General features: G+C 36.1%; 3 protein-coding genes across 6 annotated transcripts; 1 reads left to right on the forward strand and 2 right to left on the reverse strand.

Annotated features, from left to right (window-relative positions):
* Nucleotides 1-190: 190 nt before the first annotated feature.
* Nucleotides 191-3,202, forward strand: LOC141825135 (uncharacterized). Its single transcript, XM_074712524.1, has 4 exons — nt 191-507; nt 1,911-2,033; nt 2,524-2,639; nt 2,877-3,202. Exons 1-4 carry the CDS (start codon nt 211-213, stop codon nt 3,037-3,039), a joined length of 699 nt encoding a protein of 232 aa, XP_074568625.1. The 5' UTR covers nt 191-210; the 3' UTR covers nt 3,040-3,202.
* A 488-nt stretch (nt 3,203-3,690) lies between these two features.
* LOC141824288 (uncharacterized protein At4g15545-like) lies at nt 3,691-7,026 on the reverse strand. 3 transcript variants are annotated; one of them, XM_074711547.1, is made up of 10 exons: nt 6,698-7,026; nt 6,544-6,612; nt 5,514-5,567; nt 5,372-5,438; nt 5,039-5,083; nt 4,697-4,948; nt 4,572-4,617; nt 4,417-4,495; nt 4,217-4,318; nt 3,691-3,978 (listed from the first exon to the last, which is right to left on the reverse strand). In XM_074711547.1, exons 1-9 carry the CDS (start codon nt 6,965-6,967, stop codon nt 4,226-4,228), a joined length of 975 nt encoding a protein of 324 aa, XP_074567648.1. In that variant the 5' UTR covers nt 6,968-7,026; the 3' UTR covers nt 3,691-3,978; nt 4,217-4,225. The 3 variants fall into 3 exon arrangements, with proteins under 3 accessions (XP_074567648.1, XP_074567647.1, XP_074567646.1); XM_074711546.1 differs by having other exon boundaries at nt 5,039-5,113; XM_074711545.1 differs by having other exon boundaries at nt 4,697-5,113.
* A 470-nt stretch (nt 7,027-7,496) lies between these two features.
* Nucleotides 7,497-17,442, reverse strand: LOC141825243 (membralin-like protein At1g60995). 2 transcript variants are annotated; one of them, XM_074712627.1, is made up of 15 exons: nt 17,382-17,442; nt 17,060-17,280; nt 16,024-16,086; nt 15,279-15,713; nt 13,450-13,531; nt 13,305-13,366; nt 13,089-13,183; nt 12,242-12,321; nt 11,595-11,675; nt 10,876-10,992; nt 10,700-10,785; nt 10,488-10,594; nt 9,514-9,605; nt 9,362-9,438; nt 7,497-8,242 (listed from the first exon to the last, which is right to left on the reverse strand). In XM_074712627.1, exons 2-15 carry the CDS (start codon nt 17,222-17,224, stop codon nt 7,799-7,801), a joined length of 1,986 nt encoding a protein of 661 aa, XP_074568728.1. In that variant the 5' UTR covers nt 17,225-17,280; nt 17,382-17,442; the 3' UTR covers nt 7,497-7,798. The 2 variants fall into 2 exon arrangements, with proteins under 2 accessions (XP_074568728.1, XP_074568729.1); XM_074712628.1 differs by having other exon boundaries at nt 13,450-13,521; nt 15,353-15,713; nt 17,060-17,407.
* Nucleotides 17,443-18,058: the final 616 nt, after the last annotated feature.

Consider the following 18,058-nt stretch of genomic DNA (forward strand, 5'->3'; position numbering starts at 1 on the left):
AAAGCTAATTAATGGCAAATTAAATAGATTTTAAGGATTTCTTCAGATAATAAATTTTAAAAAAGAAAATACAAGAAAAGAAAATTTGTTGATTATTTAATTGAATATTTAGATAGATAGTAGTTACTGGGAATTTTTATTTTATATGATTTTAAGTGTAAAGTCTTTAATTCACGGGCAATTATTTCGGGAAAAAAACAAGGGGGAAAAATGGCGACGGCCCTCTCGCTGACGCCGTCTTCCTCCTCCAATCCCCAATTGCTTCGCAAAGCCCTAACCAACCAAATTCCGCACCCGACGACGAGAAGGTCACTGTTCTCCTCCTCCGCCCTCCTCCTCTCTTCTGCGCCCCTCTTCGCTATCCTTCCTTCCTCCGCAACTCCGCCGTCGCCGCCTCTGGTTCCTGCTTCGGCGACCCCGACCTTCTTCGAGCTCCCTGGCTCCGGCGGAGTGAGGGCGCTGGACCTTCGTGGGGGTTACGGTGAAATCCCTGTCGATGGAGATCAGGTAATCCGCTGGATTGAGTATTATTAGTATGACATTGTTTACGCAAAAACTTAGGTTTTTTTTTTTTTTTTGATTTCCGATAACAACAAAAAGATCGAGTTTTCCTTCTAATTCTTATGTTATTACGTTTCCGCTGATTCATTGGCCTCTCCCTAAGTATAAGTGGTTCTGATTGAAAGTTATTGTTTGATGACCTGCTATTTCTTCATTCTTTTCTGTAATCTTCAAAGTTGCGCCTTTTTTTTCCTCGCGCTGGTGTATATATATAGATTTTGACACTTGGTTTCTGCAAGGAATTTGAATATATTTGATTTAATAGAATTGAGGTCAGAACAGGAATAGTTTTATTGCAGATTCCATAGGAGCTAGTAGAACTAATAGGCTTATTGGTTAAGGTCATACGGATCATTAATATTTGAATCTCAAGAGTGCCATCCTAAGATCATATAGAGAGGGAAAAAGAAAAGATATAGATGAATATTTATATCTGAAGACAACCATGTCATCGGGTGAAAAAATAAAATCATTTTGGAGTTGCACTGCCGTTAAAAAACAGAGGCTAATTCATGAGTATGAACTGTTACCATTGCCTTCCCACAGCATTAAGATAGAATTTTCTCTATAATGTGCATATTGTTAATGCTTTGGGGAAACCAAAAATGGGTAGAATTTTCTACTATAATATGCATAATGTTAATGTGTAAATTGAAACAACATGATGGATTTTGAAGGTGAATAAATGGGAGGAGAGGGGCAGAAAGTATTATACCATTAATGAAGAACAATATGTATTGCAAATTGTACTGAAGGCACTTTGAACACCAATGAGAGACAGAATTCCACTTGATTGTGTACTCTAGTAACAACACTAATTGTGTTTTGAGTATTTGTCGCAATGGATCATCTACATGAATCTTATTCTTATTAGCCTAATGAAGAATTGTCTAATAATACAATGGAAGTGATCTTCTTAATGAATGAGCAGTTTTAAGTCATAGGTTCAAAGAGAATATTAATGAAGTTCTAGTAACAATTTCATTGACTTTGGTGTTGGAACTGGGTTTGTTTCTCAAATGCTTGCATGAATATTTCTTTTCCATGCTACCTAAGAGAATTACTATCTAGACAAAAGTTGCAATTTATTTTAGTAACACATGAAACTTTATTCATACTTTGAGGCCTGTAAATTGTATTTTGCTGAATGTTTGCCCACAATCTTAATTCTTTTTCTCTAAATGAACTCCTAAAATACTACGAGTATATATTATATCCATTTCGGTAGTGTTTGTATTCTCATTTTCATATGCTATCATGAACATAAATCACAACTACATGTTGATTTTCCATCCTAGGAACTTGAATTCATCATACATATTTACTGGTTCTAAATCCTTGTTATGAAGGTATCAATCCATTACTACGGAAGGTTGGCAGCAAAACAGGGATGGCGCTTTGACTCAACCTATGACCACAAGGATGAGATGGGTGACCCTGTTCCCTTTCTATTTGTTCTTGGATCTGGAAAGGTACCCTAGGATTTTATTAGATTAAGCTGTAATGTTTTCTCATTTAACTTTTAAGAGCCACGTATTAGATTGTTAGCCATAACAATGAAAACAGCAACTATTAGTCTCAACTATCTAGGTCAGCTAGATTGCTATGTTGCATGATATATACTTGGTGCGATAATGGGATCTTTGGAGATGAACTCCATTTTTGTAGGTTCCGCGGATTGTGCCATACAATCTCTATAGATTTGCTAATTAAATCAGATGACAACCAAAATCAATGCTCCTTTTCTGGCTAAATGGTTCTATGATCAAATTCATTGCCAAAGATTACCTCAAAAGAAGTCCTATTCTCACTATTTATATAACAGCTCATTGTGCTCTTTTGGCAGTCAAAATTTGCGAAAGCTGTTGTAGGTTTTCCTTTTCTTTGAAGAAATTCTGGTCATTTACGAAGCCAAAGCCTCATATAACTCTGATTGTCCGATGCTTTATATTGATTTATTAGGTGATATCAGGCATTGAAGCGACCGTGAAGTCAATGAAAGTTGGAGGTATTCGACGTGTAATTATACCACCATCGCAAGGGTACCAGAACACATCCCAGGAACCAATACCCCCCATGTATGTATTAAAGCACTTACTTTTCAACTCACGCATCTTTCAAAATAGCATTGTAGATGACTATGTTTTACAGAAGCATAGCGTATGGCCATGGCCTAATGGTAGTTCTCCACACTCATTAGTGTACAGAGGTTTATGCATCCACATCCTAGCTTAAGTAAATTGTTTTCAACCCAAGTTTGAACTCTCAGTTCTTGTTCTCATAATTTCAAAATCTCATTTTCCTTGTTCGTACAGTTCTTTGATCGGCAGAGGTTGTTTACCACCATTTTCAACCCTACTCGACTTGCTAATGGAGAAGGTTCAACTCTTGGCACGCTTATATTTGACATCGAACTTGTTAGCGCAAGGCATCCATGAAGGTTTGTCGAATGTAGAATGTATGTCCATCACAAAATAATCAACAAGGAAGTCAATTCAGACGATAGACATCTTAAGAAAAAATCTTTGGGATGTAAGCTTCTTGAATGCATAGGTTGAGGAAAGAAACCAACTCATTCCAATGATTCTTCAAGTCTTGAGTAGTTGTATACACTTTGTCTAATCAAGAGAAGAGGTTTCAGGCGGTGTGCTCTTGTCCAGTGGATTCACAAATTTTATTCCAAACTGATAAATAGAATCTAATTACTCAAAAAAATGATGAACGTGCATGAACTGATGTTATTGTTAATTTGAAAGAAAAAAAACAAACAAAAGGATCCCCTGGATTTCCAAAATCAGCAAAATCACACTCCTATTTCGATTATTATGAGAAGGGCACTAAATAGACTACTAGGATTCTTGAACGCCCTGACCAGACCTTCGACTGAGTAGAGCAGTTAAAATGGTTGAATGGAAGTTTAGGATTGTTGAAGCCATGAATGCTGACCTATTATTGGCAAAGAAATGACACCATACTGGCAATGAACAGGAGACGGGCACAAGAAGTAGCAATGTACCTCCAAGCACAATGTTTAGAATTTCTTTCAACTATGCTTATTCATAAATAATTGGACATGATTCATATATCAAACCAAACCAAAAACAATTAATGAAAATAAGCTCCAAAATATGATATTGCATATGTCAAATATATAAATTGAAAAAGGAAGGTCCACAGCAAAAAGGATATTTTGACATGCTTTTATTCTCTTCTACTGCAGAAAGAACTATAGCGCTTGTCGTTCACAAGAACATTTCGATAGAGATTTTTTTTACAAGTAAAAGAATCTGTGACAAAACTTCCTTATTTATGATCCCTCGAGAAAAAAAATCTTACTTTTCTACACAGCAATGTCTTCAGTGACTGTACTATAAGAGGGGATGTGAATATGTGATCAATGAGGAATTTGCATGTCACCTACAAGCCCAAATAGTGATAACTTTAGAGTTTTGCATTTGATGTGTAAGCAGAACTACAACTAGTTACCCTTGGATTAAATTAGAATGTTCAAAAATAGTTAATGTGAAGAAAGTTAGGCCCTAACTACCAAATGAACACACCAAAAAGTCTATTTTCAGAGAGAACATTCAGCGGAAGGAAAATCAGCAAAAAATCTGGAAATTGAATAGCTGTCGATGTGTTTAAACCTATTTACCCTTTATATCTATTGTCGGGCATGATTTACCAAGCTCTGGAAGGTGAGATAGAGATCTTTGTTCTCTGTACCGAAAATCTTGTCAGCCTTTGCCAAAGTATCCTTCACAAAAACCAAAGTGATAGTCTTATAACGTATTGAACTCAATGCAAGGAACATATAGGAAACAGCAACTTGCAGTAAAGAAGGCACTATTATACCTTGCTTGACTGTCTATGAGCATTGAATTCTTTGACATTGGCCAAAAATGCAGCAAATTGCTCATACGAGAGGCGGCTCCTGAATAGGATGGACAAATTGAACAACAGAAGTTGGTTCTTCATAGCGTACAAAGTAAATGGGCAAAGAAACTAACCTTGCTTGACGGAAGAGTTCCTTTCCATCTGCGCGAGAAGTGCATCCTAGAAAATCACAATTAATTCAAACTAGCCACAAACACTGAACTAATTGGTGATCAACCTCATAATAACTAATACTAACCTGGCAATGATTGCCTATGAGGAGAACTGGCTGTAGAAGATTGCTGACTGGAAGCATACAACGGTGACACAGAACCATGCTCGTCGTATTGAGATGTTGTTGGTGATGTTGCTCCAGACAAGAATATAGGTGATGATCTGATAGTTGAGAATCCTATATGAGTACCATTAGTTGAAGAACCTTTCGGTGTGGTAGAAGGAGTCAGCTTTGGCGAGATGTATGGTGTGATTGAGAACTGATGCATACCAGGATCTGTTTTCAAAAGATGCTTGGATTTCATCAGCATCGATCTATATTTATATCTATTAAGTGCTTTATCAAAATTAATTGTAAAAAGTGTACCATCTTGACTTGACTCTCCTGTTTCTTTTATTTCAGCTGATTCATTTGCAACCACTTGACTAATATTATCATCATCTCGTTTCACAAATCCACAAAATAGAAATAAATAATCAGTAAACATATGAAAAAAGTTGCAGTAAGAAATTTCTATTGTTTGACAGAGGGGCTGAAAAGATGCATCAAAAATACAAGATTTTTTTTACATGGGTGGTGAGTAATGTCTGTTAGGAAGTTTTATGTTTGCATTCAATATAGACATTTTTATGTTAGAATTGAACAAAAAATCAATAATGAAAATAACTATTAGAAACAAATAGTCGGACAGAACTCTACCTCTCCAAGAAGATATTCTAGCGATTGGCGGTTTTTGCATTCCAATATCAACAGACTCTGATTGTTGCTATGCATAGGAAAAGAAAAAAGTGATAACTCAATGAGAAAAATTTTACACACTACTTGTACACATTTGACATACGGGTAACGTGTCGCCGCTTAATGAATCCACCAGTTGCCTCTTGAACATCTCCAACTACAAAAAGAAAATTTTTAATTTTGTAAAAAAAATATTATTTTACAATAACAAGAGTACCATATATCCACTTTCCAGACAATTTCTATTTGTGAAGGAAAAGAAGAAAGACTGCCTAGCATATGCACTAGGTTCCTTTCCAAAACATATACTCAAAAGATATGCAACAGTTTTTAGAGAATTGACCAAATCATAGATTGTTGATTGATTGCAGTGTTGCTTAGAACTATTCAGATGAAACAGCCACACTGACAGATTTGAGACAACAAAGAAGGCATGCTAGCTTGAGCGAAAATTGAAATTGTTACAGAATAAGCACTATTAAGTAATGAATGTTATTGGTGCATTTAGCATAATTCAAGTTGTAGATGCAGAAGCGTTCAGAATAAAGATCATACGCCAAGGTTCCCAATAAGAGCGAAAAAGATCCAATTCACAACTTCATGGCATAGAATGAAGTTATCAATGATCTTATGCTCAAATTTTATGGACCTTACTTTGATTACCACTAGCACCTGCAATTCACACCCTAGCGGCTAGCGGCTTGAACAACAAACTCAGAAAAAGTCTATGAAAAGTCAGCTATTTTCCAGCTTAATGAACCATATCCTTCATCTGCTATAATCTAGGCACAACTTTACTAAACACCACGAAGAAACATGAAAATTGAACAAAAATTGCCCCTTCTCCGATAATATACATATATTAATGACTTGTGTGCAAAATCCCGGTCAAGAATTTTAGAAAAAAACCATTTTTTTAGTCAACCCTAGTCACAACTTTGACAATGCAATTGGGATCAGTATCTTATATCTGGTAGGAAGCAATTCTTCCTCATGTCCATGGTAGGAGAAAACACAACTGCATCTGAAGCATCACATGGTTCCTTATTATTTTTGCCAGAAAGATTTACAATTTAACAGGAAAAGAATAACAGAAAGATTGAAACTTCTGTTTTGATAAAAGAAAAAAGAACCTTCGATAACTCTCTGGCCATTTTCTTCGAGGTCGTAGTCAGCATCTGCCGTTCCCTAGAAAGCTTAGCCTTCAAACAAGCGCAAAGGTACGATTAATCCCAAACGTACTACACCACAAGTCCAGACCGAAAAATCAACATCAAAACCACTCACGTTCTCTTCGTCTATATCCCTGAGGCGAGCATCGGACACTTGGACCAAGCGATCGAGGCCAGCGATCTTGCTGTTGAGGTCCTCGATAACCAGATCACGGTCGGTGATCATCTGACGCAGACGGTCAGCCTCCCCTTCCAGGTGGGAGACGCGGGAGGTGATCGCCAGGGAGGCGATCCGCCGCGCGAGGTCGAGCTGGTCGTAGGGGTCGACAGGGATCACCGCGAGCAGGTCGTCGGGGAGGTGGAAGTCGGTCGCGTCCCGCGCCATCGCTGGTCGAGTGGACCAGCCGCCGAAACCCTTTGCGTGACTGCTTCGATCACGGGGCGGGCGATTTGATCGCTTGAGGGGTGACAACACGAACATCCTCAATTTGTAATTTGCCTTCCCTTTTGGATTTACGTCGGTACCCAAAAGTGTTACCTCATGGACAATAGGTTGACCTTTTGGGTCCACCTGGAGGCCCATGTTTACTTTCAATCAGAAGACGTGTATGTTTGTACAATTGTTGCGCCACGTAAGGACAAATTTTGGATTTTGCTGGGTTGGCAACGATGCTGTTGGGAAGCTTCGACTCTCTGTGACGGATCATATGCAATGTGCAAAACATAGAACAGCATCTTGACTGTTTGGATCGTGTAGTATTAAATCAGTATCAATCGCGTCTTTAGTAAGTCACATGCCACATACAATTTTATAACATAAGAAATTATTTTTTCCACATGTTTAAGAAGATATCAGTGTATAACCTTGTAAAACAGAATAATACTCAACTAAGTAAATACTTGTCCATAGAATAATTCATAACAAAATATTTAATTGACAAGTTAATTTCCAGGTCAAATTAGGTCAATAGATTATATGGAGGGAGGGAGAAAAAAAAAGAATAAACTTTTAACTTGTAGACCAGCCCCAATGAAGAGTTACAGGACAAAGCCGATGTATTATTTACATGAATATAACTCAAGAACATCAAAGCCTTCGAAAGCCAAAGAGTATCATTTCCGCCTTCTGTTTCTTGTATGCTTTCAACTTAGGAAGGGGAACCCTGACGTGTTAAAATTCCAACACGACTTGCCATTGTTGGCATTCATCGAGAATTCAGGTCGTTAATGGCTGGTTCTCTTGTGGTGTCTGCTCTGTGTATACTTGGCCCTGGTTTTGGGAATCTCTTGATGGTGCAAAGAAGGAAAATATGCTTTCGGACGATGCACCGCCCAGCAACGAGAGCAGAAGGGACCCTAAAGAGTTTGCAGGCCTAGGCGGAGGTTGAGTTCTTTGATGGGGGTTAAGGTTGGGAACTTCTTGAGCTTCATTGTTTGCAAAGGGCATGACAGGTGGATCGAGCTCTCTGGTTTGATCGGCGGACCTCACGGAGGTTTCGGCTGTTGCAATTGTGGGTTCATTCCCAAATGGATTGCGGTTAGGAATGCTTACTCTTGCAATGTGAAATGTTGAAGTGTAAATAGCAGATGATGTGATCTGAACACCAGTTTGTTGCTGCAGCTGAGTGCGAGTTCTCATGAATCTTTGTAAGGCAGGGACCTGAAATAAGATGAAGAAAAATGTAAATGCATTGTCAAATGACAATCACAATTCCTCAAGCTCCCATCAACCATTAGATTGTTTTGACAAAGATCCCAAACTGTTCGTACAAGAGCTACGGAATAGCATGAGCAATAAAGTAAATTTAGTCAAGTCACTACACAGCTCTCAAGAATGTCAGCATGATGAATCGAGAAGAAATAGCTAAAGTCAGTAACACCTTTGAAGATCTTCTTTTGTGAAATTTGATTGTTTCAAACATGCAGATGAATCTCAAATAAATCCCAAAGAATTCACGCCTATCTTTTATATCAATCTTTTTTTAAGACAGATAATGTGCCTGGTGTTAACTGAAAAGACTTGGTAGTTTGCAAACAACATCAAGTAGGAATTGGATTGGAGGACAAAGATCATGAAAAGTAGTGTTAGAAACAAACAAGAAATTTATTTACGGTGATGCTCCTTAATCTACTCATGGTGTTCCACAGAGTCTGGCTCTAATCAACCATTAGCTTGCTTTGATGAACCCAAATTGCTAGTGTATGAGCTATAGAGAAGCTTGAGCAATAAAGTGAATTTAGACAAGTTACTATAGCATATAAATCTCAAAAATCAGCATAATGAAACAAGGAGAAATAGCAAAGTCAGAAGCTCCATTAAAGATCTTTGTACGTGAATATTTGTTATTTCGGAAATACATATACAAATCTCAAATAAAATTACAAACACTCCATATCTATCTTTTTCAAAGTGGAAAATGGTATGCCTCACGCTGCCTTGGTGGTAACTGAAAAGGCTTCTAGTTGTAGTTTGCAAACAACATCGAACAGGAATAGTATGGGAAGACAAAAGATTATGAATTATAGTGTATCAAAAAAAAAACAAGAAATTTGTTTACGGCGATACTTCTTATGTACTTGTAGTTTTCCATAGAGTTTGTCTTAAAGAAATTTATGCTTTAGCACTTTGTACGAGAAATTTCATTTACAAAAAAGCTGTGCATTAAATCGTGTAACAATAACATAGTGAGCAAGAAAAAATTAAGTTTCAAGTCTAAAGTCAAATTATTATCGCCAAGCATGAAGATAATGTTTATATTGTAGCTAAAGAACCATTCACCTCAAATCTGTTCCAGAAGTAAAGAATCAAGTGTTGCATAAATGCTGCCATTGCAGAAAAGGCCACATAGGAAAAACCTGAACAAAAGTGCAAAGAAATTAAAAATAGATAAATTTAATCTATCTTCCAAAAATAAACTTTACGATACTCACCATGAGGATAAGAGAAGAAGTAGATGTGAAATACGAGGAAATATAGCAAGAAAAAACGAGGAAAGAACTGCATTGATATAGTTGTCCGCACGCTACAAAATGAAGCACAAAAATGATTAAATAGAAAAACTGCATTATAATCAAAGGTTATTGGAAGTTATCTATAACTGGAAAAAAAAAATTAAGATAGTTTTATGATATATTATACACCAAGTGGCACTTACAATTATCTCAAATGTTGTTTTCAATAAGGTTAATTGGTACCTAAACAAAAGAGTACCATCTTTAATATTTGATCTCTGCAAAGTGTACCCCAGGGGTACCTCCATTAAGCAACCTAAGGAACTCAACAGAAAAGTTTGTGACATACTTCCCTAGTGGATAACTGCGGGAGGTGTTTGTGATGCATACAAATCCACCAACTCCTTTCTACTTTTAGTTAAACAAAGAAAAAAAAGAGAAAAAGAGGAAGAAAAACAAGGCTGCAGAGGTGTTCCAAAACATTGTTTATTGATGGACTTGAGGCCATTACTATAATGGTTTTAACATTGCTGTAGTTTTTGGCCAATTATTTGGCATACTGAACCCCCAGTTATGAGGAACAAACTTGTCATCCACCAAAGTGCAAAGAGATCTCCATGTACGTACCTTTGTCAAATCCTCTCAGGTGCCTAATCAAGATATCTGTTTACTACGAATGAGTATTAAAATGATATAATTTTCAGTTACGGTACCAAACAGGTAATTAGGCGTTTAGAATAAAGTTGGGGTATGGTTATTGATTTTGATGTTAGCTTTAGCATTATTGGGGGCACAGTAGGGTTCAGGACCTAATACACATAACTGATTATGGCTACTACTCCAACTTCAAATTAGAACTATCTGTTTGCTAAATACTGTATAGCCTAAAGTTGCAAACCTGGCATAAGTCAATACAATAGAGTCATGAACAACAAGACAAACAGAGATATTACCTGATCATCGTAAATAACTCACACAGCCACACAAGAGTTAAGACCAGGATTGCTAGTAGTTGGTCATCGTAGAACTCAAATAGGAAAAAGAGGATGCCAATCATAATCTGCAGCAACAAAAAATATCAGATGAGAAGTGCCATCAACTTGATTTGGCAAACTTGACAAATTACAAATCACCAAAAAAATATTCATTTCACTTGTTCACTTACAGGTACAAAGACCAAAGACTCGATTACATGCACAAAAATTAACTGAAACGTCGGAAGGTGATTACGAGCATGGTGTTGAAGCTGGACTGAAACAAGTCCCAAGAGAATGAAAATGTAAAATTAAATATATAGGCTATGGAAATACAAAGGATTACTATTAACAAAAAAAAACAAACCTGTAAATCTAAGCATCCGAGATTGTGTTTCCCTCAAAGTAAATGACACTGACATCGTAGTGGTAAAGAATACAAACAAAGACATTATGAGCACGCCACATTTGGTGACGAAGTACTCTGCAAAGCCAGAATGAATCAATTTTGGGTCAAGAACATTAGCAAATTGATGTGTTTTCGAGAGCAAAATAAGTGTTGTTCATTTCACCTAAATCTAATTGGCTGAGGTATATCACAATATACAGGAGTCAATCACATTAAAATTCATGCTTACATTTTCGTTCTCATCTTCATTAACCAGCAATAAGGTTTCATGATACTAGCATGTGTTACATCTTACAGGATTAAGAATCATAGTCAGAAGAGCATCTTTATGTTAGTCAAAATAGAAGCATTGTCAATAGCATACAAGGTAATCCTTAGTAGGGACTTCATGGATTGGGTTAGATTTGGGTCAAACCAATCGTACAGAAGACTACAAGTATCTGACCTGAACCAAACACCCGAACCAACCAAGCCAAAACAAGACCGAACCCAAGCTAGGTCAGGTATAAAATAAACACAAACTTTGACACTCTGTTGGTTAAATTCAAATTTGGAAATACTTTCATGCAGACACAGTTATGTAACTGAATGACTACCGGGATCAACTGTTCCAGAGTTGAATATTAAACAAAATAGAAAGATTTTTATTTTGTGAAAAAAGCTTAAGATCAACAAACCTCCAAAACGTGTGGGATCATTTGATTCCTGGGCATAACTAAGATCATAGAACTCTTTTGTTTGATAATTGTAAAGATAACCTGCAAAATTCATGAGAGACTCATAAAAGAGGAAAAACTTCTGTGAGAAAAATACTCAGACTTATTAATCCCTAGAAAATGCAAGAAACATTAGTTACAGTGAACCAAAAAGGACTTGCTCCTACTAAAAAAATTAATTCTGAGGCATAACTAATGAAACGGGACTAGAAGCACAAGGCAGATCAGACATCAAATGCAAATAGAAACAGTAGTTAGCAAACCAGTAAAAACCAATGATTTCCAAGTGGCAACAATAACCTTCCAACATTGTTCAACAGAAAAAGGTGCATTAAAATTTTTTGAATGATTGTAAAAGGAGTTCCATATATATAACAAATGATTGTAAAATTCATTAAATATAAGTGACGATATAGTAGGGGATCAAATCCAATGGCGTAAGAGGATTCATATAGCTAACCCCACTTAGTGGCACAAAAGCTTAGTTGTTATTGTTATTGTTGTTTATTATAAAAGAAGTTCCAACTTTCCAGCAATAAATCTAATACAATGATTCATTGACAACAATCGAACATGATAAAAAGAAACAAACCAAAAAAAATCCTCACCATGCCCAGGAGAATTTAGAAGTGTGTTCATCAAAATAGTATCATAACCAACAAAAACGTTGATAAGAAGTTGCTGCCACCTATCAAGAGATATACACATTAATAATACATCGTAGAACTTGTTTTTTGTTGGGAAGGGTAAAAATGGCAATCACATGATGCTTCATCAAGGCATGAGACTAGATGTTTGTTTTAGCTCCCAGTTCAATGTTTCTCAATTTAATGGGTGCATAGTTTGTGGAATTGGAATCAAGGCACCAAATTATTTTTAAAAAAACAGTTTGGTGGAATAAAAAAGATCAGAATTGACAAGGAAAATGCAAAAATAAAAAATATATTTATCTTAGAGATCAGAAAAATGTTTTCACTATGAATTACTTATACTATTTGAATTCAACAATTTTCAACATTTGATATAAACATTTCCCCATCATCATTAAACATCCTTGTTAACACTTTCCCTTTTGACTAGCATCTTTCTATTTTCAAAACAACCATATATCATATCCAAAGCAATAAATATGTAATTAATAATCAGTATTTGCCTAAATTCCTAACATCATTTACTAATGATATAAGTACTAGTTAATAATTATAACAAGAAACTACAATAGTATAAAGGTCAATTATGAATCATGACTAAACATTAAGAAAACATCAATAACATTTATAAAATTAAAATCAACAATGTTACACCACATAATGCAGTAATATTTGAAATATTGAAATATCAGACATTTGGCTTAAATAATTTAATGGATCCTTTCACACTGAATTAGCAACAATTTAAACGTATTTCCAAAGTAGATGGATTATCTAATAATTTAAACATAAGAGGTACAGTCACCTGTTCCCAAAGCATGAGCTTTGAGCGGATATTGTAATATTGACAGTTTGTATGTTGTGATGAGATTTGGCTACTTCAGGAAGCAGGAAATATCCCTGCAAAATAAATATGCAACACTATAACGTGTGTAGCTATGACAGGATTGATAAAAGGTTCCTGCATATGCAAATGGATGCAAGAATGGCCCTATCTTGAAAAGATTGATTGTTTTATTACCTTTTCTGTTGTATATAAATATGTTGGCTCAATTGCTCTGCTTTTCTTCTCAAGATATTGGACTGCCACATGGAACAGAAGTGTCAAAATGGTACACCACAATAATCCCTTGTTAAAATATGTGCACAGACTATTAACAAACTACCTGGAAAAGACTTAAGATCTTCAAAGCGAAGTAGCCGTAAACACTCAAGAAAATCAAGAAATGCATACCATCCTGCACGTTTCTGTAGTTCAAAGTTTGTCCCTCAGAAATGAAAAGGAGATTGTACAGAAGACATAATAGTAACTAAACCAAGCAACTAAAAGATTTTCAGAATGTACTTGGTTTATATAAAATGCACAGAACTGTTTTGAAAATATTTGGATCCAAAAGATATAGTTAAAAAACTTTACAGAGGAAATGAATCTTCACATACAGCAAAGATGAACGTCTATAATCATAATTTTCGGTTTAATTGCCTATGCAGTGTGGACACAAAATTATCTAGATCCAAAATGATCAAAAGAAATTCCAATTTACAGAAGGTGGGTCTCTAAGCAACTAAAATATTTTCACATAGCATTCCTCGCCTTCCCTCCCTCTCACCCTTTCCCTTCACCTCGTATTCATCCATTTAAGTAAATAAGTTTTTAATGTGTTTGAACACAGTTCCAACCCAAAGATTGAAATCTCGTTCCGTGCGAGGGTATCGGCCCCTGGCAAGAATGAGAAGTGTCGTCATCCTTCAATCATGTTGATCTTGGTATCCCACATGTCAAACCCCAATAGAAGAATGAGAAGAAGATGATGATAAGGAGAAAAAGGAAGAGGACCTAACTGCCTCGTTGGAACCTCGTGACCTATGCATCGCAGAAGGCTCGCTAATTATCTTCTTTGCGGAGGAAGGTTAACAAGTATTGTCATTGCTGAGAAAGGCTTGCCTCACCTGCTCCTCATTTTCATGAACATCTCAAGTTCTCATCCTGTTTCGAATGTTGGACAGTGGAGAAGATGATAAATTTTATAGCTTCAGCTGTGATAAGTGATAACCAACACAAAATAATATCTCAAACTATGTTCCTAACACAACCAACTTACTGATGACAAATTCCCATTCACCCCAACAATCTTTCAACCTAGCTATGTGGTCATATTATCATTTAGTTCACTAGTTAAATACATGGAAGTTAAACTAACTTTTAAACTATTGTGTCATCATTGCATGCCCCTTGGGTTAAAACTTATAAGTTTGTGGTACATCCTACCATACTTAACAAACCATAGTGTCAAGATTGAAAGGCAACCTTGAATTGATTATCGCAGAAGGTGCAAGAGATTAAAAAAAAAAATCAAAGAAAATGTATATAGAGCTTGGAACAAAAATAAGATTCATGTAGTCACCCTATATAATTGGGCAACACATGGTTTTATGATGCTGGCAATATAAGTTAAATTTCTTCAACTGTTAGGTAGTACTTAGGATCAAATAGTATTTTGAGAACACAGTAATCTTCAAAATGAGTAACAGTTAGCTGTTAGGAAATTTTTTTATTTTGTTTTAAAAAGTTAAAGATGCCTATGGCCATAGAATTGGCACCAACACCTTTCAAACGCCATCAGCATTTGTAACCAACTTGGAACTGGAATTCGAGTTCCAAGAACATGGTGAAAGGTTTTCAAAAAAATTCAAAATCACAACCTCAAGAATTGGGAGAAATCTAAATTATTGAAGAAGCTCTTAGCAGAGTAAAGCAACTTAGTGTTGAGATAAATAATGACATCCAGCAGACATGAACACTTCAAAATGATGGTTGTCAATGAGCATAATGTTCATGAACAAGATCAATATCAAGCTTATTAAGAGTTCATTTATGTTAATTCCAATAAACACAACATGTAGTCATGAAAGAATACTAATACATTTAATAAAATTAAAGAGCTCGACAATTAAATGCAGCAAAAGGATAAGTGCTATGAAAATTGATTCTCACCCATAAATGACTGGCAGAGATCAGGAACTCCTTTCCTCTTTTCAAAAATGAAATAAATTGTATCTTCAACTTACTAGAGAAATCTTTCACTTCTACTTGGATGAATTCTCTGATAGAGATTGGGCGCCCAATTTGAAGACTCGGTGACTCACTTTTGGAATTTGTCTCATGTTCAATGGTCTTAGTAATGGTAATATCAGATGTTTTTTCCACCGCAGGAACAAGCAACTCTTTGTCATTCTTCCATGATTTAAAAATCAGTTTGCTCCTTCGAGAACCAGAACCTAACCAGTTTGACCAAAACTTTGCAGATAAAAGAGTGAATCCGTCTGCAGTAATATCTGGACTGCCAGTATTATCCCTAAGAACTCCATTCTGCAGCTCCAAACTATTCCATCCAGATGAGGTCTGAGTCCAAAGACCTGCAGTAGTTATCTGAAATAACCGATGAGTCGATGGTGTAAATCAAAATTGAAAGCTTGCATAGCAAATAACTACAAGAAAAAGGTAGAAACTCAACAATTTGAATGTCCTGTAAATGATATACATATGGCTACATATGAGATCTAGATGCAAGGATATATCCATGTTTTCCATGAAAAATAACAAGATCCTGATTTGTGTATCCAAGTAAAATCAGCTCGTGAGTTAAACATCAATAGGCCAAAAAAAACTGTACTGGAGTTGTTAGACTGAATTAACACTAGGAAAATGACATTCAGCAGAAGAAAAAAAAATAGAATACCTTGATCTGTACTAGTTGAGCTTCTCCAAATTTGACTCCAGATAGCTCACTTGCACAACCAGGCTAAAAACAAACAAACAAACAAAAGAACAAGTTAGTTAAAATATTCAGTCAGGTATCTTCTTCAATCTATCGTTGAGGTTCCTAAGGAATTCAAAACATTGATAGCTAATCATTTTAAAGAAATTTTTCAAGGATTTTAGCAACCCACTCATCCCCTAAACGACAACAAGCATATTAAAATGTTTATCCTATTTCATTTTAATAAAGTCCCATCATGTTAACTCTTAATTTTCTCAAAATGTTGCTTCTAGTCTAAGATAAATTCTGCAACTTCAGAAAAAACTAGATGGCATCATGACAATGCAAAAGGTAGAGCGCCGAAAATGAATATTTTCAAACCAGAGAAATTGGCATTGGCCATCAAGTTGCTCAGACTCGGTCATCCATCGAAAAATCATTGTAATTAAGGCCCATTTTATAAACTGAATCTTCAAGCATTAACAATGATAATTACTCTAAAAGCTTTTCTATCTTTTGCAATACTAACATTATGATGAAGATAACGCCTTCCAAAGAGGTAATAGTTTCTCCTTTGGCTATGAAAAAGCATATTCTGGCATCATTTTCTACGAGTGAAAAAAAAAAAAAACAGAACACGAATTCTCAAGTATGTTGATAGGCAAACTTTGGCCTTATTATCTTCTTTGCTCCAGTTGGAAGTAACCAAGAGCAGAATATAAAAAAATCAAATTTGTTAACAAGGACCCATCTTTAGTAGACTGAAACTCGATAGATAAGCTAAAAACTATTGCAGAAGATGGGTTAGTATATAGGAGAAAAGTATCCAGTCATTCTCGCAATTAAAAAATAGAGGATCTCAAAATCAAGAAAAGAGAAATCGCCGAGGAGACTACTGCAATCATTTAGGCATGAACCACTCCCAAACCAACAGATCATCTTTAGTTTTCATCCCACAGACGAGCAGGCGAAAAGAAGCAGCGAGAGTCCTAGGACGAACGCCGAGAAGACTCACCTGCTGGACGAAATTGGCGTGCATCACGAATAGAAGAACGAAGATTGCGACGGCGAAGGTAAAGTACATGAACTCGAGCGCCATGCGAATCCCTGGAGTGAGCAGCTGCGAGAGCATCCCCGACAGCCGGGCGTGGACTCGGAGGTACGTCTGCTCCGGATCCATCCCCAATTCGACTTCCAAATCAGTCCCAAGTCGAAACCTTTAGGGTTTCTTCCTACCTAGCAGGGGAAGACGCCACGAAGAGGAGATCAATCCCCTGGTTTTCTACCTTGTGATCGCTAAATTGTTCGCCAAGAAAACACAGGAAAGGAAAGATAACCTTGGCTCGCTATGTGATGGACGAAAGGGATGCGGTCGGGGGGACGAAGAAGACATAGCACCACGAACCCATGTATTTATCAAGAACCGACGAACCCATAGAATTAGCAGGCAGTGGTAGTGGTTAATCCTATGCGGACGTTTTAAATTATCATTTCGATCTAAATACTAATTAATTCAGATCGTCTTAAGTATTCCATCCATCTCGGTTCAAATCTCTGAATTCATTGCACAAGTACTAAAATACAATCAGATTATTTATGATTATGTAAATCTCCTTTGCAAACTTTATACAAAAGCTCATTCTGATACTTAACCAAAAGGCAAACAATTATAGCTCGATTTTGATATTTATTTTAAAAATCTCAGATTATTTATGATTATGTAAAAAAAAAAAAAACACACAAGAATCAATTACCAGACCAAGAAACTCCAAAACATAGAAAGATTTTCTGAGCAGTCAGAGTCACAAGGATACTTAAAATACACAGAAGATAAATCATTGGCATTTGCAATAAATGAAGATATAGAACAGTAAAAGCTTTGTCGATCTTTTTTTTAATTAAAAATGTGTAATAAGACACTATTCTAATTTATCTGCGCTTGTGAATAAATATAAGGAGAAAGAAACTCGCCTAGTTGCAGATTGAGACAGGTGGTAAGAATGAGGAAGGAAAA

The sequence above is a fragment of the Curcuma longa genome, chromosome 3, assembly GCF_044706935.1.
Source record: "Curcuma longa cultivar G26 ecotype Majalengka, Jawa Barat chromosome 3, ITB_CL_G26_1.1, whole genome shotgun sequence".
NCBI lineage: Eukaryota > Viridiplantae > Streptophyta > Magnoliopsida > Zingiberales > Zingiberaceae > Curcuma > Curcuma longa.

Excerpts from the sequence above, each read along its gene's own strand:
- LOC141825135 (XM_074712524.1), top strand. The coding sequence starts at position 211 with ATGGCGACGGCCCTCTCGCTGACGCCGTCTTCCTCCTCCAATCCCCAA. Across the intron at positions 508-1,910 it reads TCCCTGTCGATGGAGATCAG|GTATCAATCCATTACTACGG; the intron begins GTAATCCGCTGG and ends CTTGTTATGAAG. Across the intron at positions 2,640-2,876 it reads CAGGAACCAATACCCCCCAT|TTCTTTGATCGGCAGAGGTT; the intron begins GTATGTATTAAA and ends TTGTTCGTACAG.
- LOC141824288 (XM_074711545.1), bottom strand. The coding sequence starts at position 6,967 with ATGGCGCGGGACGCGACCGACTTCCACCTCCCCGACGACCTGCTCGCG. Across the intron at positions 6,613-6,697 it reads GGGATATAGACGAAGAGAAC|GCTAAGCTTTCTAGGGAACG; the intron begins GTGAGTGGTTTT and ends GCTTGTTTGAAG. Across the intron at positions 5,568-6,543 it reads TGGCCAGAGAGTTATCGAAG|TTGGAGATGTTCAAGAGGCA; the intron begins GTTCTTTTTTCT and ends TTCTTTTTGTAG.
- LOC141825243 (XM_074712627.1), bottom strand. The coding sequence starts at position 17,224 with ATGGATCCGGAGCAGACGTACCTCCGAGTCCACGCCCGGCTGTCGGGG. Across the intron at positions 10,993-11,594 it reads TGATCCCACACGTTTTGGAG|AGTACTTCGTCACCAAATGT; the intron begins GTTTGTTGATCT and ends CTGGCTTTGCAG. Across the intron at positions 8,243-9,361 it reads ACTTCTGGAACAGATTTGAG|GTCCCTGCCTTACAAAGATT; the intron begins GTGAATGGTTCT and ends ATCTTATTTCAG.